The following is a 22,451-nucleotide window of genomic DNA, read 5'->3' on the forward strand; positions in this document are numbered from 1 at the left end:
AGTTGACTCGGGGCCTACCCAGCATCCAGATCCTTTGCATGTTTTAGAGGAGATTCCTCTACCGTATCGAACTGTGTGAGTTTTGTGGGAGGCAAGGCTGCTGCTGAATGCCAAGGGAGCCAAGAATACCACCTATGCTCAGATAGTTGGATGCTTCCACTTGGTATGTTCAATGATGATTACATGATACAAAGATGAAGGGAGAGTTTAGAATTCACTGACAATACAGACACCAGTAGTGTCCATGGCAGCAGGGTCCAGGGGTGACGATATCTAATGGTAGAGGAGGTGCTGGTTCCCAGTGGAGCATCTTGATGAAACCATTCTATAGCGTGACTGTTGCTACAATTTCCTACAGTTTAGTCTCTCTTGGTCTCCAATCATAGTCTGAGTCTGGCATCTCAGGTTTGTGAGCTACCTAATATCCTTCTAATAAGTTATTTTTCTGGTTAAGTTAGCCATTTGATTTCTGTTGCTTGCAACTAAGAACTTTGCCTAATCCTATATTCTCTTCCCTTTTCTACTTCACTCATACCACAGCTATTTTGGAAACTTACTGTCCACAAGCCAAACCCCCTCTGCATACCCAAATGTCATCCTATTTGCCTCTCTCCTTATCCCACACTTTTTGTCCCTTTATTATGCAGATAAACATTGTCTCTGTCCTAGAAAGCTGTAATTACTCTGCTTTGGTGAAAATGGTATGGGGAGAGAGTGGGGACAAACATGGAATTTCTTTTTGCAAATATTGGAAAGGACAAAAAAAAACCTATGAGCATTTTCATGTCAATTGAAAAAAAATTTTGTTAACGTTTATTCATTTTTGAGAGACAGAGAGAGAGATAGGATGAGCGGGGAAGGGGCAGAGAAAGGGGGAACACAGAATCCAAAGCAGGCTCCAGGCTCTTAGCTATTAACACAGAGCCTGACACAGGGCTCGAACTCACAAACTGTGAGATCATGACCCGAGCGGAAGTCAGACGCTCAACCAACTGAGCCACCCAGGTGCCCTTCATGTCAATTTTTAATATATTCTTCCAGTTTAGATAACTAAAATGGTTATGAGTCAATTTGTCCACAACAGGGCAGTTAAATCTAGAGGGACAGAAACAGTTGGTCATTCCTGTTTGCTATGGCTTATCTTCATGGCTGTTTAATGGAGATCCAGAAATACCAGTTCTCAGGATTAATCCTGTCCTTGAGTGACACATAGGCTAACTGCTTGGGTCTCTAAGCTGCCCTGTGTCTGTCGCAAAGGAAACCAGCACTGATGAAAATCAACCACCAAAGAGATGAAGCTCAGTCCTCTGGGTCCACAGGGAGTCCAAGTAACATCATGGTTGATGGGTGGCTACAGCTCTGAAACACTGAAGAAAATCTGCCAACTTCTACGTTTTACTTAGTGTCAGTCCTGCTGGCCTGACTCAAATAGATGAAGGAAATTGTAAGGGAATCCAACATAAAGCATGATCAAATGACCTGACTGAAAGCGTGACTGTGGTATTTTAAATTATTTGCTTTGTTGTTGCTAAGTATACAGATGTGTTCTTGTGGGAGGGAGAGTGGTCTAGTAAAAATATCTTGAAGAAATATACGTGGGAACTGGAGTTATGTTCTGGGATTTGCTTCACACTAGTTACATGATTGTGGACAAGTGACTTATTTCACTGGCTTTCAGTTTTCTCTCCTGTGGAGAAGACACTGGGTGATTTAAAAGGTAGTTTTAGCTCTTAAGTTTTAAAATACAATTATCCCTGGGGTGCCTGGATGGCTCAGTCAGCTAAGTGTCCGACTCTAGCTCAGGTCATGATCTCATGGTCTGGTCTGTGGGTTCAAGCCCCACGTCGAGCTCTGTACGGGCAGCCTAGAGCCTAGAGCCTGCTTTGGATTCTGTGTCTCCCTCTCCCTCTCTGCCCCTTCCCTGCTCACACTCTGTATCTCTCTCAAAAATAAATAAACCTAAAAAAAATTAAAAATAAAATAGGGGCACCTGGGTGACTCAGTCAGTTTAGCATCCAACTTCGGCTCGGGTCATGATCTCATGGTTCATGGGTTTGAGCCCTGAGTCAGGCTGTGTGCTAACAGCTCAGAGCCTGGAGCCTGCTTCGGATTCCATGTCTCCCTCTCTCTCTGGCCTCCCCAGCTCGAGCCCTGTTTCTCTCTCTCTAAAATAAATAAACATTAAAAAAACAATAAATAATATAAAAATAAAATAAAATAAAATAATCCCTTTCCATCCCAATTGTTTCAAGTGATACTTTATATGTTTCTTTTAATGATAGAAAAAAGAACAGAAAAAAAGTCTCAAATGCAAGCCTAGTTACGCTTCTGTAGCCAACAAGACTTGACAAGAAAATCCTGTTGATGTAAACAAAGGAAATAATGGCACACAAAGTCAACACAAATATATACTGACTTTCCAAATAGCATATGTTCTTCATCCTCCACTATTGGTATTATTAAAAATTTTTTTTAAAATGTTTATTTATTTTAGAGAGAAAGAGGCAGAGTGTGAGCAGGGGAGGGGCCAAGAGAGAGGGAGACACAGAATCCGAAGCAGGCTCCAGGCCCTGAGCTGTCAGCCCAGAGCCTGATGCGGGGCTCAAACTCATGAACTGAGAGATCATGATTAGAGCTGAAGTCAGATGCTTAACCCACAGAGCCACCCAGGCGCCCCTTCACTATTGGTATTATTAAAATTCTATAGCAAAACTTAAAAAATCAGGAGACCAGCTCTCTAGTAACCGAGATAACCCACAATGGCTTTGAATGAGGAAGTAAGAAACAAAACAAAATGAAGAAGAAGGAACGTCTTTGCCAGTAGCAAAGCCTCAAACAAGAGGAACAGCCAGAGAAAAGAAAGAACCTTGAAGGACCAACAGTATTCATAAAAGATTTGCAAGACAAAAAGGATGGGAGAAGCAGGCAGCAGAAGATACCCAGAAAAAAGTAGCAACAAGAGAATGGTAGAGATTGGAGGTGGTGGCAGCAGAATGGAAGGCTGGGAACGATGACAAGAATAATGAGCTCCAGGTAAGGAGCTGCTTCAAACTCTTTGGTCCAAGGTGGGCTATAAATGCACACACACACACACACACACACACACACACAACACTGTAATACTAAAAACAAGGTTTTCTTTTCAACAAATGGTGCTGGAACAATTAGATGTCATATATCAAAAAAAAAAAAAAGATTCTAGACAGAGACCTTATACCTTTCACAAAGCAAACCTAAAATGGATCATTAACTTAAATGTAACATTCAAAGCTATGAAATTTTCAGAAGATAACACAGGAGAAAAGCTAGGTGATCTTAGACTTGGTGACAACTTTTGAAATACAACACCAAAGGCACGATTCATGAAAAAAAACCTGGTAAGTAAGTAGTACTTTCTTAAATTTAAATACTTTTTTATTTATTAAAAACTTTTTTAATGTTTTTATTTATTTTTGAGAGAGAGAGAGAGCACAAAGCAGGAGAGGGGCAGAGAGTGAGAGGGAGACACAGAATCCAAAGCAGACTCCAGGCTCTGAGCTGTCAGCACAGAGCCAAAAGGGGCTCAAACTCACTAACCATGAGATCATGACCTGAGCTAAAGTCGGACGCTTGACTGAGCCACCCAGGCGCTTGAGTACTTTCTCAAATTTAAAAATGCCTGCTCTAGTAAAAAAAAAAAAAACACTACTTTTTTAAAGCTTAATTTATTTTGAGAGAGAGAAAGCCCACAGATGTGGGAGTGGGGAGGGGCAGAGAGAGAGGGAGACAGAACCCAAGCAGGTTCCTCAATGCCAGCACAGAGCCTGATGCGGGGCTTGAACCCACAAACTGTGAGATCATGACCTGAGCTGAGATCAGGAGTCAGATGCTTAACCAACTGGGCCACCCAGGCACCCCATTTTATTTACACGTTTAATGGTCCAATCAATGGTAAATACTCCAGGTAGCCAGAGGGTGCTTTTACTCAGGACTACATGCTACTTGATGATGTTAGATAAACTTTCATTTTGCCACCATTTTCAGAAATAAAATATTTTATTTAAACACTTATGAGTTTAGCCAAAACAGGTGGTCTGTACCTTCAAAGAAGCCAATACTTTCATAATTACATATAGATATCCCTGGCCAGCCTTGGGATCAACTATAGAAGGCTGGGTCCCAAATAAACTTCCCTAAAATTATGGGCTGAGAACTAGTTCTTGAAAAGCTTTTCAGTGGAACAGAGGGAAAATTTCCCAGTTCTTGGGAGCTATGACAGGGAAATGGATTCCTATAGATTTCCTGTCAGAAAAGAAGGCTTACACTCAACTTTCTTTGGACACATTTTTCAATATAAGATACCTTCAAACCAGTTTCACTCTTCTTATCCAACCCATTGAAAAATCCCCTGTTCCATCTTGTATAAAATCAACATTTGCATATCCTTTCTAAGAGCAAAATCAATTTATTTGTCTATTATTGTCACTTCAAATAAACTGAGGGGATAAGGCAAATGAGAATTTGAAGTAATTAATTACTACAGCAAAACATTTCAATTAATTTTATTATTAATAACATTTAATATGTAATGTACATTTGCTATATGACACTCAGCTTTGCTTTCTCTCTCTCCAGGAATGGAGCACTATCTTTTGATAGGTAAATCAATTGTTTCTCATGTATCAATAATTTTTACACATGTTCTTAGAAACTCATTACATATGAAAGCAGAAGGATCTCAGACTGAGGACTTAAGGGTTAAGTCGGACAGTTGGTTCTTATTGCTGACCTTAGCTTTATTTATTATTATTTTTTTAATGTTTATATTTTTGATAGAGAGACAGAGCACAAGTGGGGGAGGGGCAGAGAGAGAGGAAGACACAGGATCTGAAGCAGGCTCCAGGCTCTGAGCTGTCAGGAAAGAGCCTGATGTGGGGCTCAAACCCACAAATCATGAGATCATGACTTGAGCCAAAGTCAGATGCTTAACCGACTGAGCCACCCAGGTGTCCCTGCTGACCAGAGTTTATTTTAAGCAAAATACAGGTCCTTAGGTTTTGTTTTGGTTTTGGTTTGCATAGCCACTAAAATACCTCAAAAAAAGACCTTCAAATTTTCCATTTTCACAATATCCAAGAAAAGAAAATAATGTTTAAAATGTATTTTTTTTTTTTGGCAAAACAGAAAAGACTGTGATTCCATTGCCTGAAGCATCATGATATGTTTGATATTTTCCTTCGCAAATGAGCAGAAAGGATGGTGAGGCCCCAATTCGAACAGCTCATTAGATGTGCCTTTAAATCATTAATGCACCATCTTGGTGTGTTGACGTGGAACTTCTGTTAGCTCCAGAGTTAAACAATGTAGGAAGAGCTGGCTGTCAAACTCTGGCTGCTGCATGGCAACGTGTGATAATTATCAATCAGTCTGAAAGGAAAAAAGAGATACTGGCATCTTCTTGAAGCAAAGAAGTTTCACGGTTTCACAAGCATTAAGTCCCTTGGTCTTTTACATTCAAGCCAACGGGGAGAAATGACACAGGAGACCCTTCAGGTAACATGTTGCAACCAAAGCGGGAAAGGAACGAACACTGAAAATCCCTACATATTGTATCAGATACCTTAAAATACCCCTTCAGAAGGGGCAACACAACAATATCATCAAAACAAAATAACAACCAAAAAACGAAACCCAACACTATAGCAAGCCTACTGACATGGCACTCAGGAAGAAACAAACGGAATGTGAGAGAGAAACAAAATGGAACTTGAATACAAGCTCAGCACTGGTGGCAAAGGTGGAGGTAAAAGAGGGAGACAAAATAAAACACTTCCAGGTGGTGGAGCCCTACGGGAAGCCTCTCAAAAGAAAAGAAAACCAACCAAAGGAGAAAAGAGTAGTGTTTTAGAAACAATAATTTAGGGGCGCCTGGGTGGCGCAGTCGGTTAAGCGTCCGACTTCAGCCAGGTCACGATCTCGCAGTCTGTGAGTTCGAGCCCCGCGTCAGGCTCTGGGCTGATGGCTCGGAGCCTGGAGCCTGTTTCCGATTCTGTGTCTCCCTCTCTCTCTGCCCCTCCCCCGTTCATGCTCTGTGTCTCTCTGTCCCAAAAATAAATAAACGTTGAAAAAAAAAAAGAAACAATAATTTAAAGATTTCATTTACTGGCTTTTATAAGACAAGGAGTTAGAAATGATCTTTTTGGCAAGAAATTTCTCCTACTTGTCAATAGTTAAGAAAAAAATTAGGGATGCCTGCCTGGCTCAGTTGGTAGAGCATACGACTCTTGACCTCAGGGTCGCAAGATTAAGCCCCGCATTTGGCAGAGAGCTTACTTAAAAAAAAAAAAAAAAAAAAAAAAAAAAGTTGTATACATTCTTTACATTCTTTACACTCATATGTGGAATTTAAGAAACACAACAGATGAACATAGGGGAAAGGAAAGAAAAATAAGATAAAAACAGAGAGGGAGGAAAACCATAAGAGGCTGTTAAATACAGAGAACAAACTAAGGATTGCTGGAGGAGGTGGGGGGGGGGCGCTAAATGGATGATGGGCTTTGAGGAGGACCCTTGCTGGGATGAGCACTGGGTGTTGTATGTAAGTGATGAATCACTAAATTCTATTCCTGAAACCATTCTTACAGTATATGTTAACTAACTTGGATTTGAATAAAATAATAAAAAAATATAAAGCCAAGAATTAAAAAAAGGGGCAGGGGGCACCTGGGTGGTTCAGTCAGTTAAGTGTCTGACTCTTGATTTCAGCTCAGGGCATGATCTCATGGTTTGTGAGTTCAAGCCCTGATTTGGACTCTGTGCTGACAGCAGGGAGCCTGCTTGGGATTCTTCCTCTCTCTCTCTCTCTGTCCCTCCCATAAGCACACACTCTCTCATTCTCTCTCTCTCTCAAAATAAATAAATAAACATTAAAAAAAAAAGAAAAAAATTACAGTCTCACACATGGTTAAAAAAAAGAGAGCACTGAACTTTAGTGCTTGAATAAAGATAAAAGATGTAGTTTTCTCTTCTCAGTGGGAGGAAATAAAGCTCAGAGAGGAAACAGGATTTGCTGGAGGCACACAGGTTGTTAAGGAGATAAAAACACACATTTTCTGGTGCCCCACACAGTGTTCTTCCCCAATACTGCTCAGCCTGTCAGTGTTTTGTTGTCCTTGCCTTGGGAATGTAAAACATGTTTTTTTGTGTGAAATATTTAGAAAATACAGAAAAGACCATTAAAATTCACCATAATCTCACCACACAGAGACAATGTAAAGTTTATCATATTTCAAAGATCCCTAATGAAAACCTACATTTAAAAAAACATACTGAGAACTCCATAGTCAAGGACTTGAAATGGATAAAATTATGAAACTGAATTCAGACACTCAGATATTCTAGCCACAGTGATTACTTATATAATTTGTTTGACTATTCTGGCTTTCAGTTTCTCATGAGTAAAAAAATAATTATATGCTTATCCTTTTAACTGCAAATTCAAAACTGAGGATCACTATACTTATTAAATGGTCTAGAGACAGATTTGCTTGGAACCCAACAGATAATCTGGATAATGGGTTGCAATAGATGCCCTAGATGATAACTGATGATGTCATCTTCCTTTGTGATTCCCTAAAAGCCACTGAAATATTATTATTTTGCTAGTGATGGAGAAGTACAAATATGCACCCCCAGTTACAGTATGTGTTTTTCCCACACCACCAAAAGATTCTCAGACATTAGCTGGGTGATCTGCAACTCAACTCAATTCTGACACTATCTACTATCTACTTGGAGATAGCGTCAGATCCCCAGGTTAAGAGTTCAGTTCTAGAAGACTACCTCTCCACTTCTTCCCACCTTCAGATGCCAATCACAAAGTCCAGGTTGGGGGTGCCTGGCCAGCTTAGTCAGAACATGCAACTCCTGATCTCAGAGTGGTGAGTTGGAGCCCCAGGTTTGGTGTAGAGATGACTTAAACAAACAAATGAAAAAGAAACTTAAAAAAAAAAGTCCAGGTTGTCACCTGACTAACTAGCTATAGATCAAAGATTCCAATAACCCCCTTCTTGGGTTCAATTAATTTACTGGAGTGGCTCACAGAACTCAGTGAAACATTTTACTTCCAAGATAACCTGTTTATTATTACAAAGGACGTAACTCAGGAATAGCCAGATGAAAGAGATGCACAGAGCAAGGCATGTGGGAAGGGGTGTGGAGCTTCCATGCTTTTGGAGCGCACATCTCTCCCTGAATCTCCACGTGCTCACTGAGAAACTCTCTGAGCTCCATCCTTTAGGGTTTCTATGGAGGCTTCATTACATAGTAAAGATTGATTAAATCATTGGCCATTGGCAATTCAAACTCCAGCCCCCTCCCCACCCAGGAGGTCAAACGGGGTTGGACTGAAAGTTCCAACCCTCCGATTATATGGTTGGTTCCCTCTGGCAACCAGTCCCATCTTTAGGGTCTTTCCAAAAATCACTTCATTAACATAAACTCAGGTGCGGTTCAATGATAAGACATCTTTATCACTCTTATCACTTAGAAAATTCCAAGGGTTTTAGGAGCTCTGTGCCAGAAACTGAAAACCAAATATATATATATACACACATATATATATATATATATATATATATGTCTTGTTATAATCATGATATTACAGGAGCAAAGAGAAGAAACCTACTTTCTGGGTTGGAGTTAAAAGAGAGATTCCTTAATATGCCCACGATAGACAAGGAGTGCGACTGACTTGAAGAGGAAAAAAAATCACCTGTTATCCATAAAAATTTTTTTAAGAGGAATAAATAAATAAATGGGAGAGAAAGAAAAGCTCTTTCTTATAGTAGAATATCAACTGATAAATGTGGAATGATGAATTAGGAAATGACTAGTTGGAAACCACTATGGTAATATCTGATTTAGACAAGAATAATCAATGGATGTTAAAACTGGTGGTTGAAAGTTTGATGAGGGATAGAATATTTATAGTCTCAAGGTATTGCTCCACGAATTACTTTTTTGATTACAAAAGGAAAATAGTAACTTTACAGTGGAGAAACCTGGGAGAGACCATCCTAACCACGTAACCCACATTACCCACAATAACAATAGGAAAACTTAATATCATGTGCCTCTGATATGATGCACTAAGGATACAATATCACTTGTGTGATGATATGCTGAAAATGTATACCCTGAATCTAATCATGAGGAAACATCACACAAATCCAAATTGAGGGACAATCTATAAAATAACTGGCTGGGGCACCAGGGTGGCTCAGTTGGTTAAGTGTCTGCCTCTTGATTTCAGGTCAGGTCATGATCCCAGGGTCATGGTATGGAGCCCTGCTTCAGGCTCTGTGCTTAGTATGATGCCTGCTTAAGATTCTTTCTCTCTCTTCCCCACTTGGCTGTGCCCCTCCACTCATCCCCAACCTACCCCCAACTCATGTGCTCTCTCTCTTTAAAAAAAAAAAAAAATTGAGCAACATTTAATAAATACATACATACATAAAATAAAATAAAATAAAATAAAATAAAATAAAATAAAATAACTGGCTATACTCTTCAAAAACATTGAGGTCCACAGGTAAAAAAAAAAAAAAAAAAAAAAAAACCCAGATTCTTAACTATAGAAAACAAATTGGTGGTTGCCAGAGGGGAGGTAGGTGGGGGGATGGGTGAAATAGGTGAAGGGGATTAATTTAATTTAATTTAATTTAATGTTAATTTTCTGATTTTCATCATTATTCCATGGCTATATAAGAAAATATTCTTGTTCATAGAAAATATACATTGAAGTATTTAGAGACAAAGGAGCATCATATCTGTAGCTTAGTTTCAAATGTTTTGGGGGAAAATTTGCTTATGGGGAGGGAGACTGATAAAACAAATTTGGCAAAAACAATTGGGAAATTTGAGTGAAGGGCATATTGGAGTTCTTTATATGGTTCTAACTTTTCTGTATATTTGAAGTTATTTCAAAATTATAACTTACAGAAAAGAATGGAGAGAGGATTCTGAGAAGATGGTGTCAGTAGCAGCAGAGAATTTAAATCTCAAGTGTGCCTTGTGAAAATAGGGCAACTGGGAAGACAGAACCAAAATTTCATGGAGAACATTTACCAAGATAAGGTATCCTGCACAAACTCCAAAACGTGACTGGGTGGGAAAAATTACCAACAGCTTCAACACCTGTGTGGTATCAGCAATTGTGTGGGTAGAATCAGAAGGAAGCATGGAGCTCTGCTGGCTCTGAGAATCAGAGAACCCAAAATCCATCTAAAAGTGCTCCCTAAAAAGATGGGAGGGCCAACCTGAGAATAGTAGTTGAACCTGGAGGCAGCTTTATAGGCTTCAAGTTGTGAGTAGGTGTAAGAACACTTGAGGAAATCCAGACCCTTCTGGAGTAGTCTGGGCCTCATGGATCCTCAAAACTAATCAAAACTCCCTTCCTAGAAAAAATTCTGCCTGACGAAAAGCTGTGGGAGTGGAACCCAAACTGAACAGGATGAAGCAAGAACAAAGGAAAGAGGAAGTCTCCATAAAATGGGGGAGAGGACCTATGAAATTTCTCAGAAAGAAAATCATGTTTTGATCACCTCACCATGATAAGAGAAGAAAGCTAGGAAAGCTATCCAGGTCTGTCTTTCCCTTCTAAAGTAAGAAAAACTCAGGGTGCCTGGTGGCTCAGTGTATTGAGTGTCCCACTCTTGATTTCAGCTCAGGTCATGATCCCAGGGTCGTGAGTTGGAGTCCTGAGTCAGGCTCTGCACTGAGAGTGGAGCCTGCTCTCTGTCTCCCTCTGCCCCTCTCTCCCACTCATGTTCTCTCTCTCTCTCTCTCTCTCTCTCTCAAATAAAATATATATATGTTAAAAAAATAAAATAAGGAAAACTCATCTAAAGTAAAGATGAGCAATAGACAAGGACTGCCGTTGAATCCCACACAAAGTCATTGCAAGTCAAAGAGAATAAGGAAGAGAAAACACCATTTCAGATGGTGAAGGTATGCCAGAAAGCTGTACCTATAAAACAGGTGGAAAGCATAGCCTAATATTTCCAAATTTCAAATTATGAACATTTTAAAATCTATGAAAAAGGCCATAAATCAGAATTTTAAAAATTAAGAAATGAGGCTATTGGAGAAAATGAAGTTTTAAAAAAGAAATGGCAGAACTCAGGAAAAGATTACAAATAAATTTTAAAATTATGTTATAAATGAATAGTATGAAGGAAAAAAGAAAAATAGAAGATGGAAAGGAGAAAAAATTTAATCTGGGCAGGATATAAAAAAACAATTCTAGAAAAATGGATAGCTATAGGAAACAATAAAGAAGGGCCAACATAAGTATAAAGGGAATTCCTAAAGAAGATAACCAAGCATTGGAATAAACGAATGTTAAAAACTGTAAAGAAGGGTGCCTGGGTGGCTCAGCCAGTTAAGCATCCAACTTCGGCTCAGGTCATGATCTCACAGTCATTAATTCCAGCCCTGCTTTGCATGAGCTCGAGCCCCACTGTAGGCTCTTCACTCTATCTCCCTCTTGCTGCATCTCATGAGATTCTCTCTCTCCCTCTCCCTCTGCCCCTTGCTCACTTGTGCGTGTGCTCTTTCTCTAAAAATTAAATACATACATACATACATACAATAAAAACTATAAGGAAAATTTCTGGAATTAAAAAAAGATTATTGAAGTTACATATTGAAAGATTACATCACATACCTGGGAAAGACTGACCTACCAGACCCATCTGTTAAAACTATTGGATTTCAAAGAAAAAGGAAAAAGTGTCAGGAATCCAGGCAGAAAAATGAAATTGCTGCAAAGGGAAGAATCCCTTTTATCATCAGTTTTGCCAGAAGCCAAAGGAATAATATGGTTAAAACTGAAGGAAAAAAAACTGTAAGCCAAGGGTTTTATATTCAGCTAAACAGTCCTATAAGTATAAAGTCGGTGGACAAAGCATTATAAACCTGAAAGGATCCTAGAAGATCCTAGAGAATAAGCTTTAGAGAAAAATGGCTGGAGGACATTAATATAAAGACGAGTTGTGTATTTTTAATATATAAGTACCTGTAGAGCTAAAACTAAATGTTGTTTGTAAGGAAGGTAGTCTAGCTCATAATGACGATATGCTTTCACAATATAGATAAGTACCACGAACCAAAAATGGGATGAGAATGGGAAGAATAATGAAATAATGAAGTTAAATGAAAAGTAGATAAGATAATTAATTTTTTTATAGGTATTAACTAGAGTTTAGATTTTGGAGTTGGAAAAAGAGACGGAGAAGAAGATACCGGCTAATTTCAATATTGCTCATCACAGAGAACTAAGAGATGAAATTAGAAGAGGCTAATGGCATTATATAAATATATTAGTAAAGAGGAAACTATTAGAGCAACAAAAACCTGCTTTATTTGTTTTTAAGTTTATTTATTTTAAGGGAGAGAGGGAGTGAACGTGCTCATGAGAGAGCTCAAGTGGGGAAGGGGTAGAGAGAGAGAGGGAGAGAGAGAATCCCAATCAGGCTCTGCACTGTCAGCAGACTCTGGGATCATGACCTGAGCTGAAATCAAGAGTCAGATGCTCAATCAACTGAACCTCCCAGGCACCCCAAAACTGCTTTAGTTTATAGGCTATAAAATTTTAAATGGCTACCTATAGAAGAACAGAGGGAATGAGATGCAGGGAACAGAGGTAGAAGCTGGACTTCTGCAAATATATCATGTTTTTTAGATTTTTATTTGTTAGTTTTCAAACAAAATTAAGAAGCATCCCTGAAATTCAAACATAAAAGGACACAAATGAACCTAACAAGTTGATAACATAACTGCCCTGAAAGGGTAACATGACTGTCCTGCTACCTTACTTTAAAACGTAGGAATTTGTCTCGACATCAATCATGAAATATGCCCTAAGGTAAAAGGAACTGTAAAAATAAATCTTTAACTGTTGCCAGCAATCTTATTGTTTGTGGCAATATTAGTACTGTTATCTAAAACTGTTGTGTGTATATTAAAGCAAATGAGTAAGTTGTTATCATTGAGAAACAGGGTTTTTGGCACAGGAGAAAGGAAATACATACATGTGTAAGATGGATGAGGTTAAGTAAAAACCCTGTGTTTCTGAATTTGAATCAGAAGAACTAGTATGAACTCATGATATGGTCTCTCCTTTAGCTCCATCTATTGAAAAGATTTAGAAAAAAACTTACCAAGCCATTAGCAATACTAATGGCACTAGCAGACTGACTACTAGCATACTGTGGTCTCTATTTGCTACTCAAAGGAACCTGACCTTCTGGAAAAATGGCTGATTCCATGTTGGAGACAAGAACTGAATGTGACGATGGGGTGCCTGGGAGGCTGAGTTGGTTAAGCATCTGACTCTTGATTTCAGCTCAGATCACGATCTCACAGTTGGTGAGTTTGAGCCCTGAATCAGGCTGTATGCTGACAGTGGGGAGGCTGCTTGGGATTCTCTCTCTCTTTCTCTCTCTCTCTCTCTCTCTGCCCCTCCCCTGTTCACACTCTATTTCTCTCTCTCAAAATAAATAAAATAAACATAAAAAAAAAAGAGAACGGAACCTGATGAATCTGGAATAACTTTTCATACCAGAAAGCAAGGAAGATGTCAGAGAGCACTTGGATTTTATCAAGAGAATTCAGGCTCCAACTCAAATTGGCTTTCACTGGCCAATGAACAATTTGAACATAAAGTTAGTAATGACAATAGGTTGAGGCAAATCAAATAGGTTTAAATTCATGAGCTCATGATTATGCTAAATGAAATCTCATTGATCATTATTATAGAATGCTAGGAGACCAACTCATTATATTGAAAATTGCTAAATAAAGGTAAAAAAATGAAGACTTTATCTCATGTTTGTTTACATACAGTAGCCTAAGGTGCCCAAATAGCTGATGAGGAGAGGTTTCTTATTATAGAACTATTCCAGCTCTTTGGGGCGCCTGGGTAGCTCAGCCAGTTAAGCATCTGACTCTTGATTTCTGCTCAGGTCATGATCTCATGGTTTGTGAGATCAACCCTGTGTTGGGCTCTGCCCTGACAACGTAGAGTCTCCTTGGGATTCTCTCTCTCTCTCTCTCTCTCTCTCTCTCTCTCTCTCTCTCCCCCTCTCGCTTTGCCTCTCTCCCGCTCACGTGCACATGCTCTTGAGAGAGAGAGAGACAGAGAGAGAAAGAAAGAAAGAAAGAAAGAAAGAAAGAAAAGAATAAAAAATGAAGAAGTATTCCAGCTCATAAACAGGGGTGCCTGGGTGGCTCAGTTGGTTGAGCATCATCCCACTTTTGATACTCTTGATTTCAGCTCAGCTAGTGGGATCCGGTCCCACATTGGGCTCTGAATTGGGGGTGGAGCCTGCTTAAGATTCTCTCTCCCTCCCTCTTCCCCTCACCCCTGCTCACACTCTCTCTCTAAAATAATTTTTAAAAAACCTCACCCATTAAAAAAAAGAAGAAGTATGTGATAATTAAAATATTATCACCTTGTTGGGGCACCTGGGTGGTTCAGTCAGTTAAGCATCTGACTGCTGCTCAGGTCATGATCTCACGGTTCGTGGGTTCAAGCCCTGCGTCAGGTTCTGTGCTGACAGCTCAGAGCCTGGAGCCTGCTTCAGATTCTGTGTCTCCCTCTCTCTCTGCCCCTCCCCCACTGGTGCTCTGTCTCTCTCCCTCTTAAAAATAAAGTATTTAAAAAATATATATATTATCACCTGGTTCCTAATGAATTCATGAAACTAGGCAATAATGACCAAAGGTGGCTATCATCACAAAAAGAGACAACCAGACACTATGTGCCTCCTGGTAAAATATACCACCACTTTCAATGTAGTATTGTCAAAACAGAAATCTGATCTATGTTTCCATACCTGAAAGGACTTTCCCCTTTCTTTCTGCCTATCCAAGTTCTGCTTATCCATTATGACCTTTCCAAGCTTCATTTCCTCCAACAAAGCTATCTGTGGGATGAATGACTTCTCTAAGGTTCTTGTAGTACTCGGAACAGTGCCGTCCAAAGAAAACATAACATGACCCACATATGTGTTTTTAAATTTTCTAGTGGCTACTTTAGAAAGTACAAAGAGGGGTGCCTGAGTGGCACAGCTGGTTAAACATCTGACTCTTGATTTTGGCTCAGGTCATCATCTCATGGTTTGTGGGATTGAACCCTATTGTCGGGTTCTGCCCTGACTAGTGCAGAGCTTGCTTGGGATTCTCTCTCTCCCTCTCTCTCTCTCTGCCCATCCCCCACTTGCTCGCATGTGCTCGCTCTCTCTCTCAAAATACTTAAAAAAAATAAAATAGTACAAAGAAACACAGTTAGTTTTATTACTATATTGATTTAACTTAATATATCTAAAATATTATCATTTAAACATATCAATAAAAATATTAATTACACATTTCATGTCTTTTTATACTGTCTGAAATCTGGTGTGCAATCTATACTTACAGTACATCTCATTTTGTGACTGGCCACATTTCAAGTGCTCAGTAGCCACGTGTAGATAATGGCTACCATATTGGACATCACACACTTACAGAATCCATTATATAATTTAGCACATGACTGTCAGGTCTAGGCAGGAAGAAGATGGGTTCTTTATAAAATCAGACCTGTAACTGAAGTAATGTCAGCCCCTAAACATCCTTATAATATGTTGATGCTGCTTTTTCAGAGACACAGAGGAAAATGCGGGAGGTGACTGCTATGGACTGAATGTGTCCCCCTCTGCCACCAAATTCATGTTGAAGCCTAATCCCCCACGTGACAGTATTTGGAGGGGAATTAGATCATGAAGTTGGAGCCCTCATGATGAGATTAGTGCCCTTAAAAATGACGGGAGAGAGCTTGTTTCTCTCCCTGATCTCTGGGCCATGAGAAGACACAGCTGTGAGGCACTGTCTACAAGCTAGGACGCCGGCTGTCACCAGGCACCAAATCTGCTGACACTGTGATCTGGGACTATCTAGCCTCCAGAATTGTGAGAAATGAGGTCTGTTTTTTAAGCCACCCAGTCTATGGTATTCTGTTCAGCCAGATAATGTGCTAATGAGATGATTTCCTCCTCACAAACAAGCAGGTCAGTAAGAGGAAGTATGAAGTATGAAGCCAGCAGAGGGGGCTTCTCTGCCTCAGTATGTAAGGAACACAGGAAGAGTACATCTCAGACTGGGGGAGCTGAGGCTATCACATCCAAGGTTTTAATTCTTTTATGTAACCAGTAACGTGTGGTTAGAAGTTACTACTGGAACATCCTGATATGTATTTCATCGTTCATGAGAATTGAATAGGCTTTTGGAATCTGGATCCAAGAGGCAGTATAACTGGTTCTAGATCTGCAACTACTGGTTGGTATGAATAAAGCCAAGGATTGTTCCTTGGGCATAGAAAAGCATATGTCATTAAAAGATACATGTCTCCATGTCTCCATTGAATAAACACAAGAAGTATTTCCAGGGAAATATTTCAATTTTAAAAATCTATGGTGACCAATGTATTCTGTTACTGAAAGCCTCCAAGAAGACATCTTGTTGCATGGTAGTTTGATTTTTATTTAAAAGCTCCTTATCAGCATCTAGCCCAAGTTTAAACATTTGATTATTGCCACCACCTGTCTCTACAAGAGTATTCTCATTTCTCAATAAACCTGCTTTTGTGCCCTCTGTCCCAGTCAAACATATGCCTGGTGACTTTCTCAACAAGGTGATTTCCTTCTAGTTTAGTTCCAGCCCTGTAGTTCTAGAACACTCTGTTTGCCAAAGTAAAACCCTACTCCCCTGGAAAGGAGTCTCCAGATACTTCCCCTCCAGGGAAATGAAATGACTCATGACCTTGCCTAACCTGTAACTTGATCTTTATTTTCATTTTTCTTCTTTAAAGCAGTCACTCCATTCTTTCAGTTTTTTTTTTTTTTTAATGGCAGCTTCATATTTACATTACTCTGCCTAGAAGGCCTGTGAGACCTTTCCTGATGCTGACCTCAGCTAATTAGCATGACAAATGCTTGGCTAACTAGTTCCTTGGGACAGTGTTTGGTAAGGGAGATGCAGTGGCTGACAGGAAAGATTAGGGCCAAAGGCTCCCAAAGCAGCTTCCTCTCCTCCCCAAAGCCTAAACTGAGAATAGCTTTTCTCCTCCAAACTGAAGAAAAAATAAAGGCAAACAGAACAACGGCTTGATGAGAAAAGGAAAAAAGATTAAAACTCACAAAGTTATACTTTATTATGTCTTTTTCTAAACCAAATTCTTTGTGGCACTGAAGAGCAATAGGTGAGAAATGACCCCTACAGGGAAGGAATCCCTGACCAACACTTTGTCAGATTAAAGGAAAAAGGTCCTGGCCAAGCTTTTGCTCTTGGGTTCATAGATCTTCACTTAGCAGACCCCTTCAGTAATGACAGCAAAACTGCTTCTCATGAATAACAAGAATTTAGAGTGGGAGGCTAGCATTTGGGGTAGGGAAGTAGCCAATAAGAGGGTGATAAGGCAGGACCTAAATAGTAGTGCCACCATCTTGAAATTTCCCTTGGTGGGGAACAGTCGGTAAACGTTATGACAGTATTGCCTAGATTTCTGCTTTCATCTATCACTTACCCTGTGCTGTTCTGTAATTCCATTATGCTATTCCAAACCTTCAATGAAATCCTGCTATCTCCAAAAGCATTGTGTTCATGTTATCGTAAGGTGGGATTGCTAGTATAAACACTTGAGTTATCTACCAGTCCCATGGTTCCCAAATGTATTTCTCAGACTAGTGGACTTTAAGGGACTGCTGGGGTTGTCAACTTTTTATTGTATTACGCAAAGATATTTTACAAACTAATTTTTCATAAAACAAAAGGTATTTATTTAACAAAGGTACCATTGTTTCATAAAATAAAAGGTATTAAAAAATTTTTTTTAATGTTTATTTTTGAGAGAGAGAGAGAGAGAGAGTGAACAAGAGAGGAGCAGAGAGAGAGAGAGATAGAATCCAGAGCAGGCTCCAGGCTCTAGCTGTCAGCACAGAGCCTGACATGGGGCTTGAACCCACAAACCATGAGATCATGACCTGAGCTGAAGTCAGATACTTAACCAACTGAGCCACCCAGGTGCCCCAATAAAAGGTATTTAAACATGTAGACAGGCACCATGGAAAGGGCCTAATTTCATAACAACTGTTAAAAATGTTTTTATCTGGAATGGTCTCATACTCTGAACCAATTAAAAAGTACATATTCTATTTTATTTAGTTTTATTCCAGGTTCCTCAAATCTTTCTTTACTTATTTATTCACTTTTCAAAGACATTAGTAAACCTCTCATGTGCCAAGCACTGTGCTAGGTACTGGAATATGGAGATGAACATGACTCTGCCCTGTCCTCAATCTCTCACACTGTTCTAGGGAAAGTCAAGCAAGCAGTGCACCTGTGCTGTGGTAGAGAAACTCACGAGATATTAAGGGCGAAAGGCCAAGCAACAGTTAAAAAAGTCAATCTGTTTCTTTTATTTTAATGTTTATTTATTTATTTATTGAGAGAGAGAGGGAGGGAGAATTGATTGAGGGAGGGGCGGAGAGAGGGAGAGAGAGAGAGAATCCTAAGCAGGCTCCTTGTTGTCAGTGCAGAGCATGACATGGGGCTTGGTCCCACGAACAGTGAGATCATGACCTGAGCTGAAATCAAGAGTCGGACGCTTACCAACTGAGCTGAGCCACCCAGGCGACCCCCCAACACGGTCAATCCATTTCTAAGCAGAAGTGCAAAGAACTACTAAAGCCTGATATCAGAACTTTGCACATACCATTTGAGTTTCCTTACTGATGATTTAGGGGGAAACTGACAGGATACCCCAGAGATCACGGAATTTTTTTCTGATCAAATTATAGGGCTAGTAACACAACTCATGCGCATGTCAGCTGGCCCATACTGCACACTGGACAGGAAGAGATGAGTTGTATGGAACTGGGGCGATAAAAGCTGCCCCTCCTACTTGTTCACAATAGAATGGCTCTGCAGAGTCACCCTGCTCACTTCAGGACATACAACCTGAAGGTCAGCAGAGGACAAGCCAGGGTCAGGGCTCTGCTGCCACGGTGACAGCACCTTAGGATTTGGTGCCAGCCTGGGGCAGGTACATTGGGGAGTTTTGTTTTGTTTTTTTTTTCTATGCCCTAGAGGGTACCATATTAGAAGGAAAGACCTAATTGTGCATTTTGTTTTTACATTATATAATCAGAATATATGTGTCAAAGGGATAGTTGCTGTGACAGTCATTTCCTCCCCTTGTGTCACCTCCGTTCTTGACAGAAATAGGTCTAGAACTTTCAGACAATTACCCACCCTTATTTCACATCAAAACCTTCATAGATCAGCTGCTGGCTGCAGTTCAGACATCTCTGGCCGGGTCTTGTGGCTTTCCCTGGAGCACATACGTGTGACAGTAGTACAAAAACACAGGAAATGACTATTGAACACACAGAGGCTCGGCAGGCAGCTTGCGTCCATTCTCACACATTCCTATTTTAGATTCTGAGCAGCTCTCCCTCCCCATGCGCTATGAAATAGAAGGGTCTGGCCGAATCATCCAAATGAAATGAGGTTCCTTCTCCGCAGGGGATTAGAAACAGCGGTGCGGACCTTTCCCTCCGCAACCCTAGAAACCTTGAGTTTCCTAGAGAAAGGCCCACCAGGGGGCAGGAGCCACGGAAGGTGCAGGGAACCTGCGCTTCTACAAAGCCCCGAAATGCCAGGGGACCAGGCCAGGGAAGGTGCGAGATGAACCGGAGTTGTCCCGGAGGCCGGTTGCGGGGGATGCGGCAGCTCTGGCAGGGCAGTGATTGCTTTGAAGAGAAAAGGGAGCGAGGGTCCTGTGGTCCCCAAGGGCTCCCGAGGTCAATTCCCGGGGGACCCAAAGCAGCGACGGGGCTCTGAGATCTGGCAAGTTCCTGGGAGTCGAGCGAGGAGAGCGAGTGTCTTACCTGGCCAGGCTGGCTGGTGTAGTTGAAGGAGTAGATGTTCTCGGTGCTGAGGCTCACCACCCCGCTGTAGACGCGATCGAAATCGGCGCCCCTGGCGGGTTCGCGGGGGTCTCCGCGCTCCAGGGGTTGCGCGGGGCTCGGGGGTGCCGCCGCCCGCAGGAGCCAGGGCAGCAGCGCACAGAGCAGCGCCAGCCGCGGGCAGCCCCGCATGGTGGGCGCCGCGCCCCTGCCGCGAAGCAGAGCCGCCCTGGCGAGGGGGCGAGCGCAGAGCTGGTCCTTCCAAAGCCCCCTGCGGGCCCCGGCGCTACAGCGCAGCGCGGGCGATGCCAGGCAAGCCCCACCGGCGAGTGCTGGCAACGCGCGCGCGGGCGAAGGGTCGATCAAATATTGATGCAGCCGCCTGGGGTCTCCGCGCGAGGTCGCGGGCCGAGAGTAGTGGAGGCGGGGGGTCGGGGGGTCTCGGGCTGCTGCTGTGCTCTCCGGCTTCTACATCGTTTTCCTTCCCCCTTTCTCATTTCTGAGAATCCCCCACTTACCCAGCTAGAATTTCAACAGATCTCTTCCCTACTCAACCTCAAAAAAAAAAAAAAAAAAAAAAAAAAAAAAAAAGGCATAAGATACATTAGAAATGTTCACTAGTCTTAAAGAGTCAACCTGACCAGCCAGCGAACAGGAAATAACAGTCTGTTTCAAGTAAATGTGTACCCTGGCTGCAAGAGAAGAAATAGAAAGCAACAGAGCCTGTCCCCAAAGAGGGTGCACGAGTTCGCTTTTCCTGTCTGCTACCTGCAGAGAACTCCTGCCCATCTGAATGATGGCTATTAATGCTCAGTTCTTCCTTCTCTAACAGCAACCCTTCCCAGCCACCTGTTTTATTTCCTTATCATCTTCTCTTCTCCAGCAGTGCCTCACATCATCGCTTTCTCTCTCCCTCGCTGTATGTATTAAATATGTACAGTCATAAAAGCAATGAATAGACAGGGTAAAGGAGACGATTTCAAACACCACCTGAAGTCTGTTCCCGGAAGTTGTCAAGGACGACTCAGAGCAGCAAGGTTTATGCAGTGGGCATTTCTTTCTGCCCCAAGTTCTTGCCTACTTTACCTCTGCAATGATTTCTTAAATTCTGGGAGAATCCTTGGGATTCGGGATTGTTTTTCAAAAGAGAGAAACCACAGTCCATCATTAAAAGGAAATACCCTTCTGGCAAAATTTAGGGGATTCAATTTAAACACTTGAAAAGGCAGGTGAAGGGTGAGGTGGGCAGAGGGTCCCAGGGAAGTCTTTGTGGAATGTCGAACAATCACACTTCAGGTGTAGAAGAGGACTTACTGTTTTATTTTAGCTTCAAGTTATTTGTAAACTAGAAAATAAGATAATTGCATTGAACCTGAAGGAACATTTAAAGAGAAGCCACGAAGAAGAGATGATGTTCAAAGAGTTAAGTTACAGATTGAAATCCTAGCATTTACTGTTCAAAGGAAGGTTTTTTTTTTTTAATTTAAAACTTCATTGAATTCCTATAACTTACTAAAATATCAAAAATGAGTTCCAAACATTTGGTATAATGTTTTATAACTGTGCAATCAGAAACCAATGCTGATGGAAGATTGAGTTAGAGACTCCTTATTAGGATAATTTTCACTTAAAAAAATAAAGTTTAAAGTGCAGCTCATTGTTTTGAGAAATATAATAATTTCATCCAGAATTTGAATGATATTAAACTGCTGTATTTCAAATGTCTATGCCTCTTTTTAGGATTTAACAAAATTTCATAAACGAAGTTTCTAAAGTTCTTCCAGTTTAACTGGACTGGCCAGTTGAGGTACCCTCTAAGGGATAGGGTCATGGAGTTCTGCTCAATACCACAAGAGATAAGGAACTCCTTATCCTTCTTTTGGGGGCAAGTGGCTACTTATTAGAATGATATTTCACATTCCAAATTGGAATCTGCCTCTCTTCCACTCACTGGCATGAATTCTGCCCTCTGGAGCCATAGGAATAAACCTAATCCTTCTTCCACATGACAGCCTTGTAGGTATTTGAAGGAGCTATGACCCTAACTGTAAGTAATGAAATTAGAAGCGATGAGAACAGATCCTTTATCTTAGCAAAGAACCCAAAATATTTACTTTAAAGCCATTATCGATGATATATATACTAATTTGAATTATATATTACAAATCACTCTATACTGTGATCTAATCGTCATTCCACAGAATGACCTCAGGTAATTAACCTCCCAGGATCACAAGGGTGCTGTAAGGATAAGGGGAGTGGGAAGAAGAACGTATTTGACATTGTATTAGAAAGTTTAAAATGTCATATGGCCAAATATTGTTATTGTATGACTCCTAGTTCAACAGCTAAAAAGTTAAATATGGTCCACCAGCCAGGCTTGTAAAATATCTAACAATCCCAAGCTTGCACTGTGAGAGGCTAAATACACAAACAGATCATGACCAGACCATATATGAA

At 40.8% G+C, this 22,451-nt stretch overlaps 1 protein-coding gene across 3 annotated transcripts in view; it reads right to left on the reverse strand.

Moving 5' to 3' along the window:
• SIDT1 (SID1 transmembrane family member 1) overlaps positions 1-20,569 on the reverse strand; it is a 112,877-nt gene extending 92,308 nt beyond the window's left edge. For 2 of the 3 annotated variants that reach the window (XR_006965584.1, XM_047098550.1), the window contains exon 1: positions 19,974-20,568. Coding sequence is in view for 2 of the 3 variants with exons in the window: in XM_047098550.1 (XP_046954506.1) it covers positions 19,974-20,183 (210 nt within the window). In the remaining variant the exon portion in view is untranslated. Of the gene's footprint in view, positions 1-19,973 lie in introns of all 3 variants that reach the window. The other variant, XM_047098553.1, reaches the window with a different exon arrangement.
• Between the last annotated feature and the right edge of the window lie 1,882 nt (positions 20,570-22,451).

The sequence above is a fragment of the Lynx rufus genome, unplaced genomic scaffold, assembly GCF_022079265.1.
Source record: "Lynx rufus isolate CCGP_SWC_20201006 ecotype Redwood Valley unplaced genomic scaffold, mLynRuf1.p SCAF_5, whole genome shotgun sequence".
In the NCBI taxonomy this organism is placed as follows: Eukaryota; Metazoa; Chordata; class Mammalia; order Carnivora; family Felidae; genus Lynx; species Lynx rufus.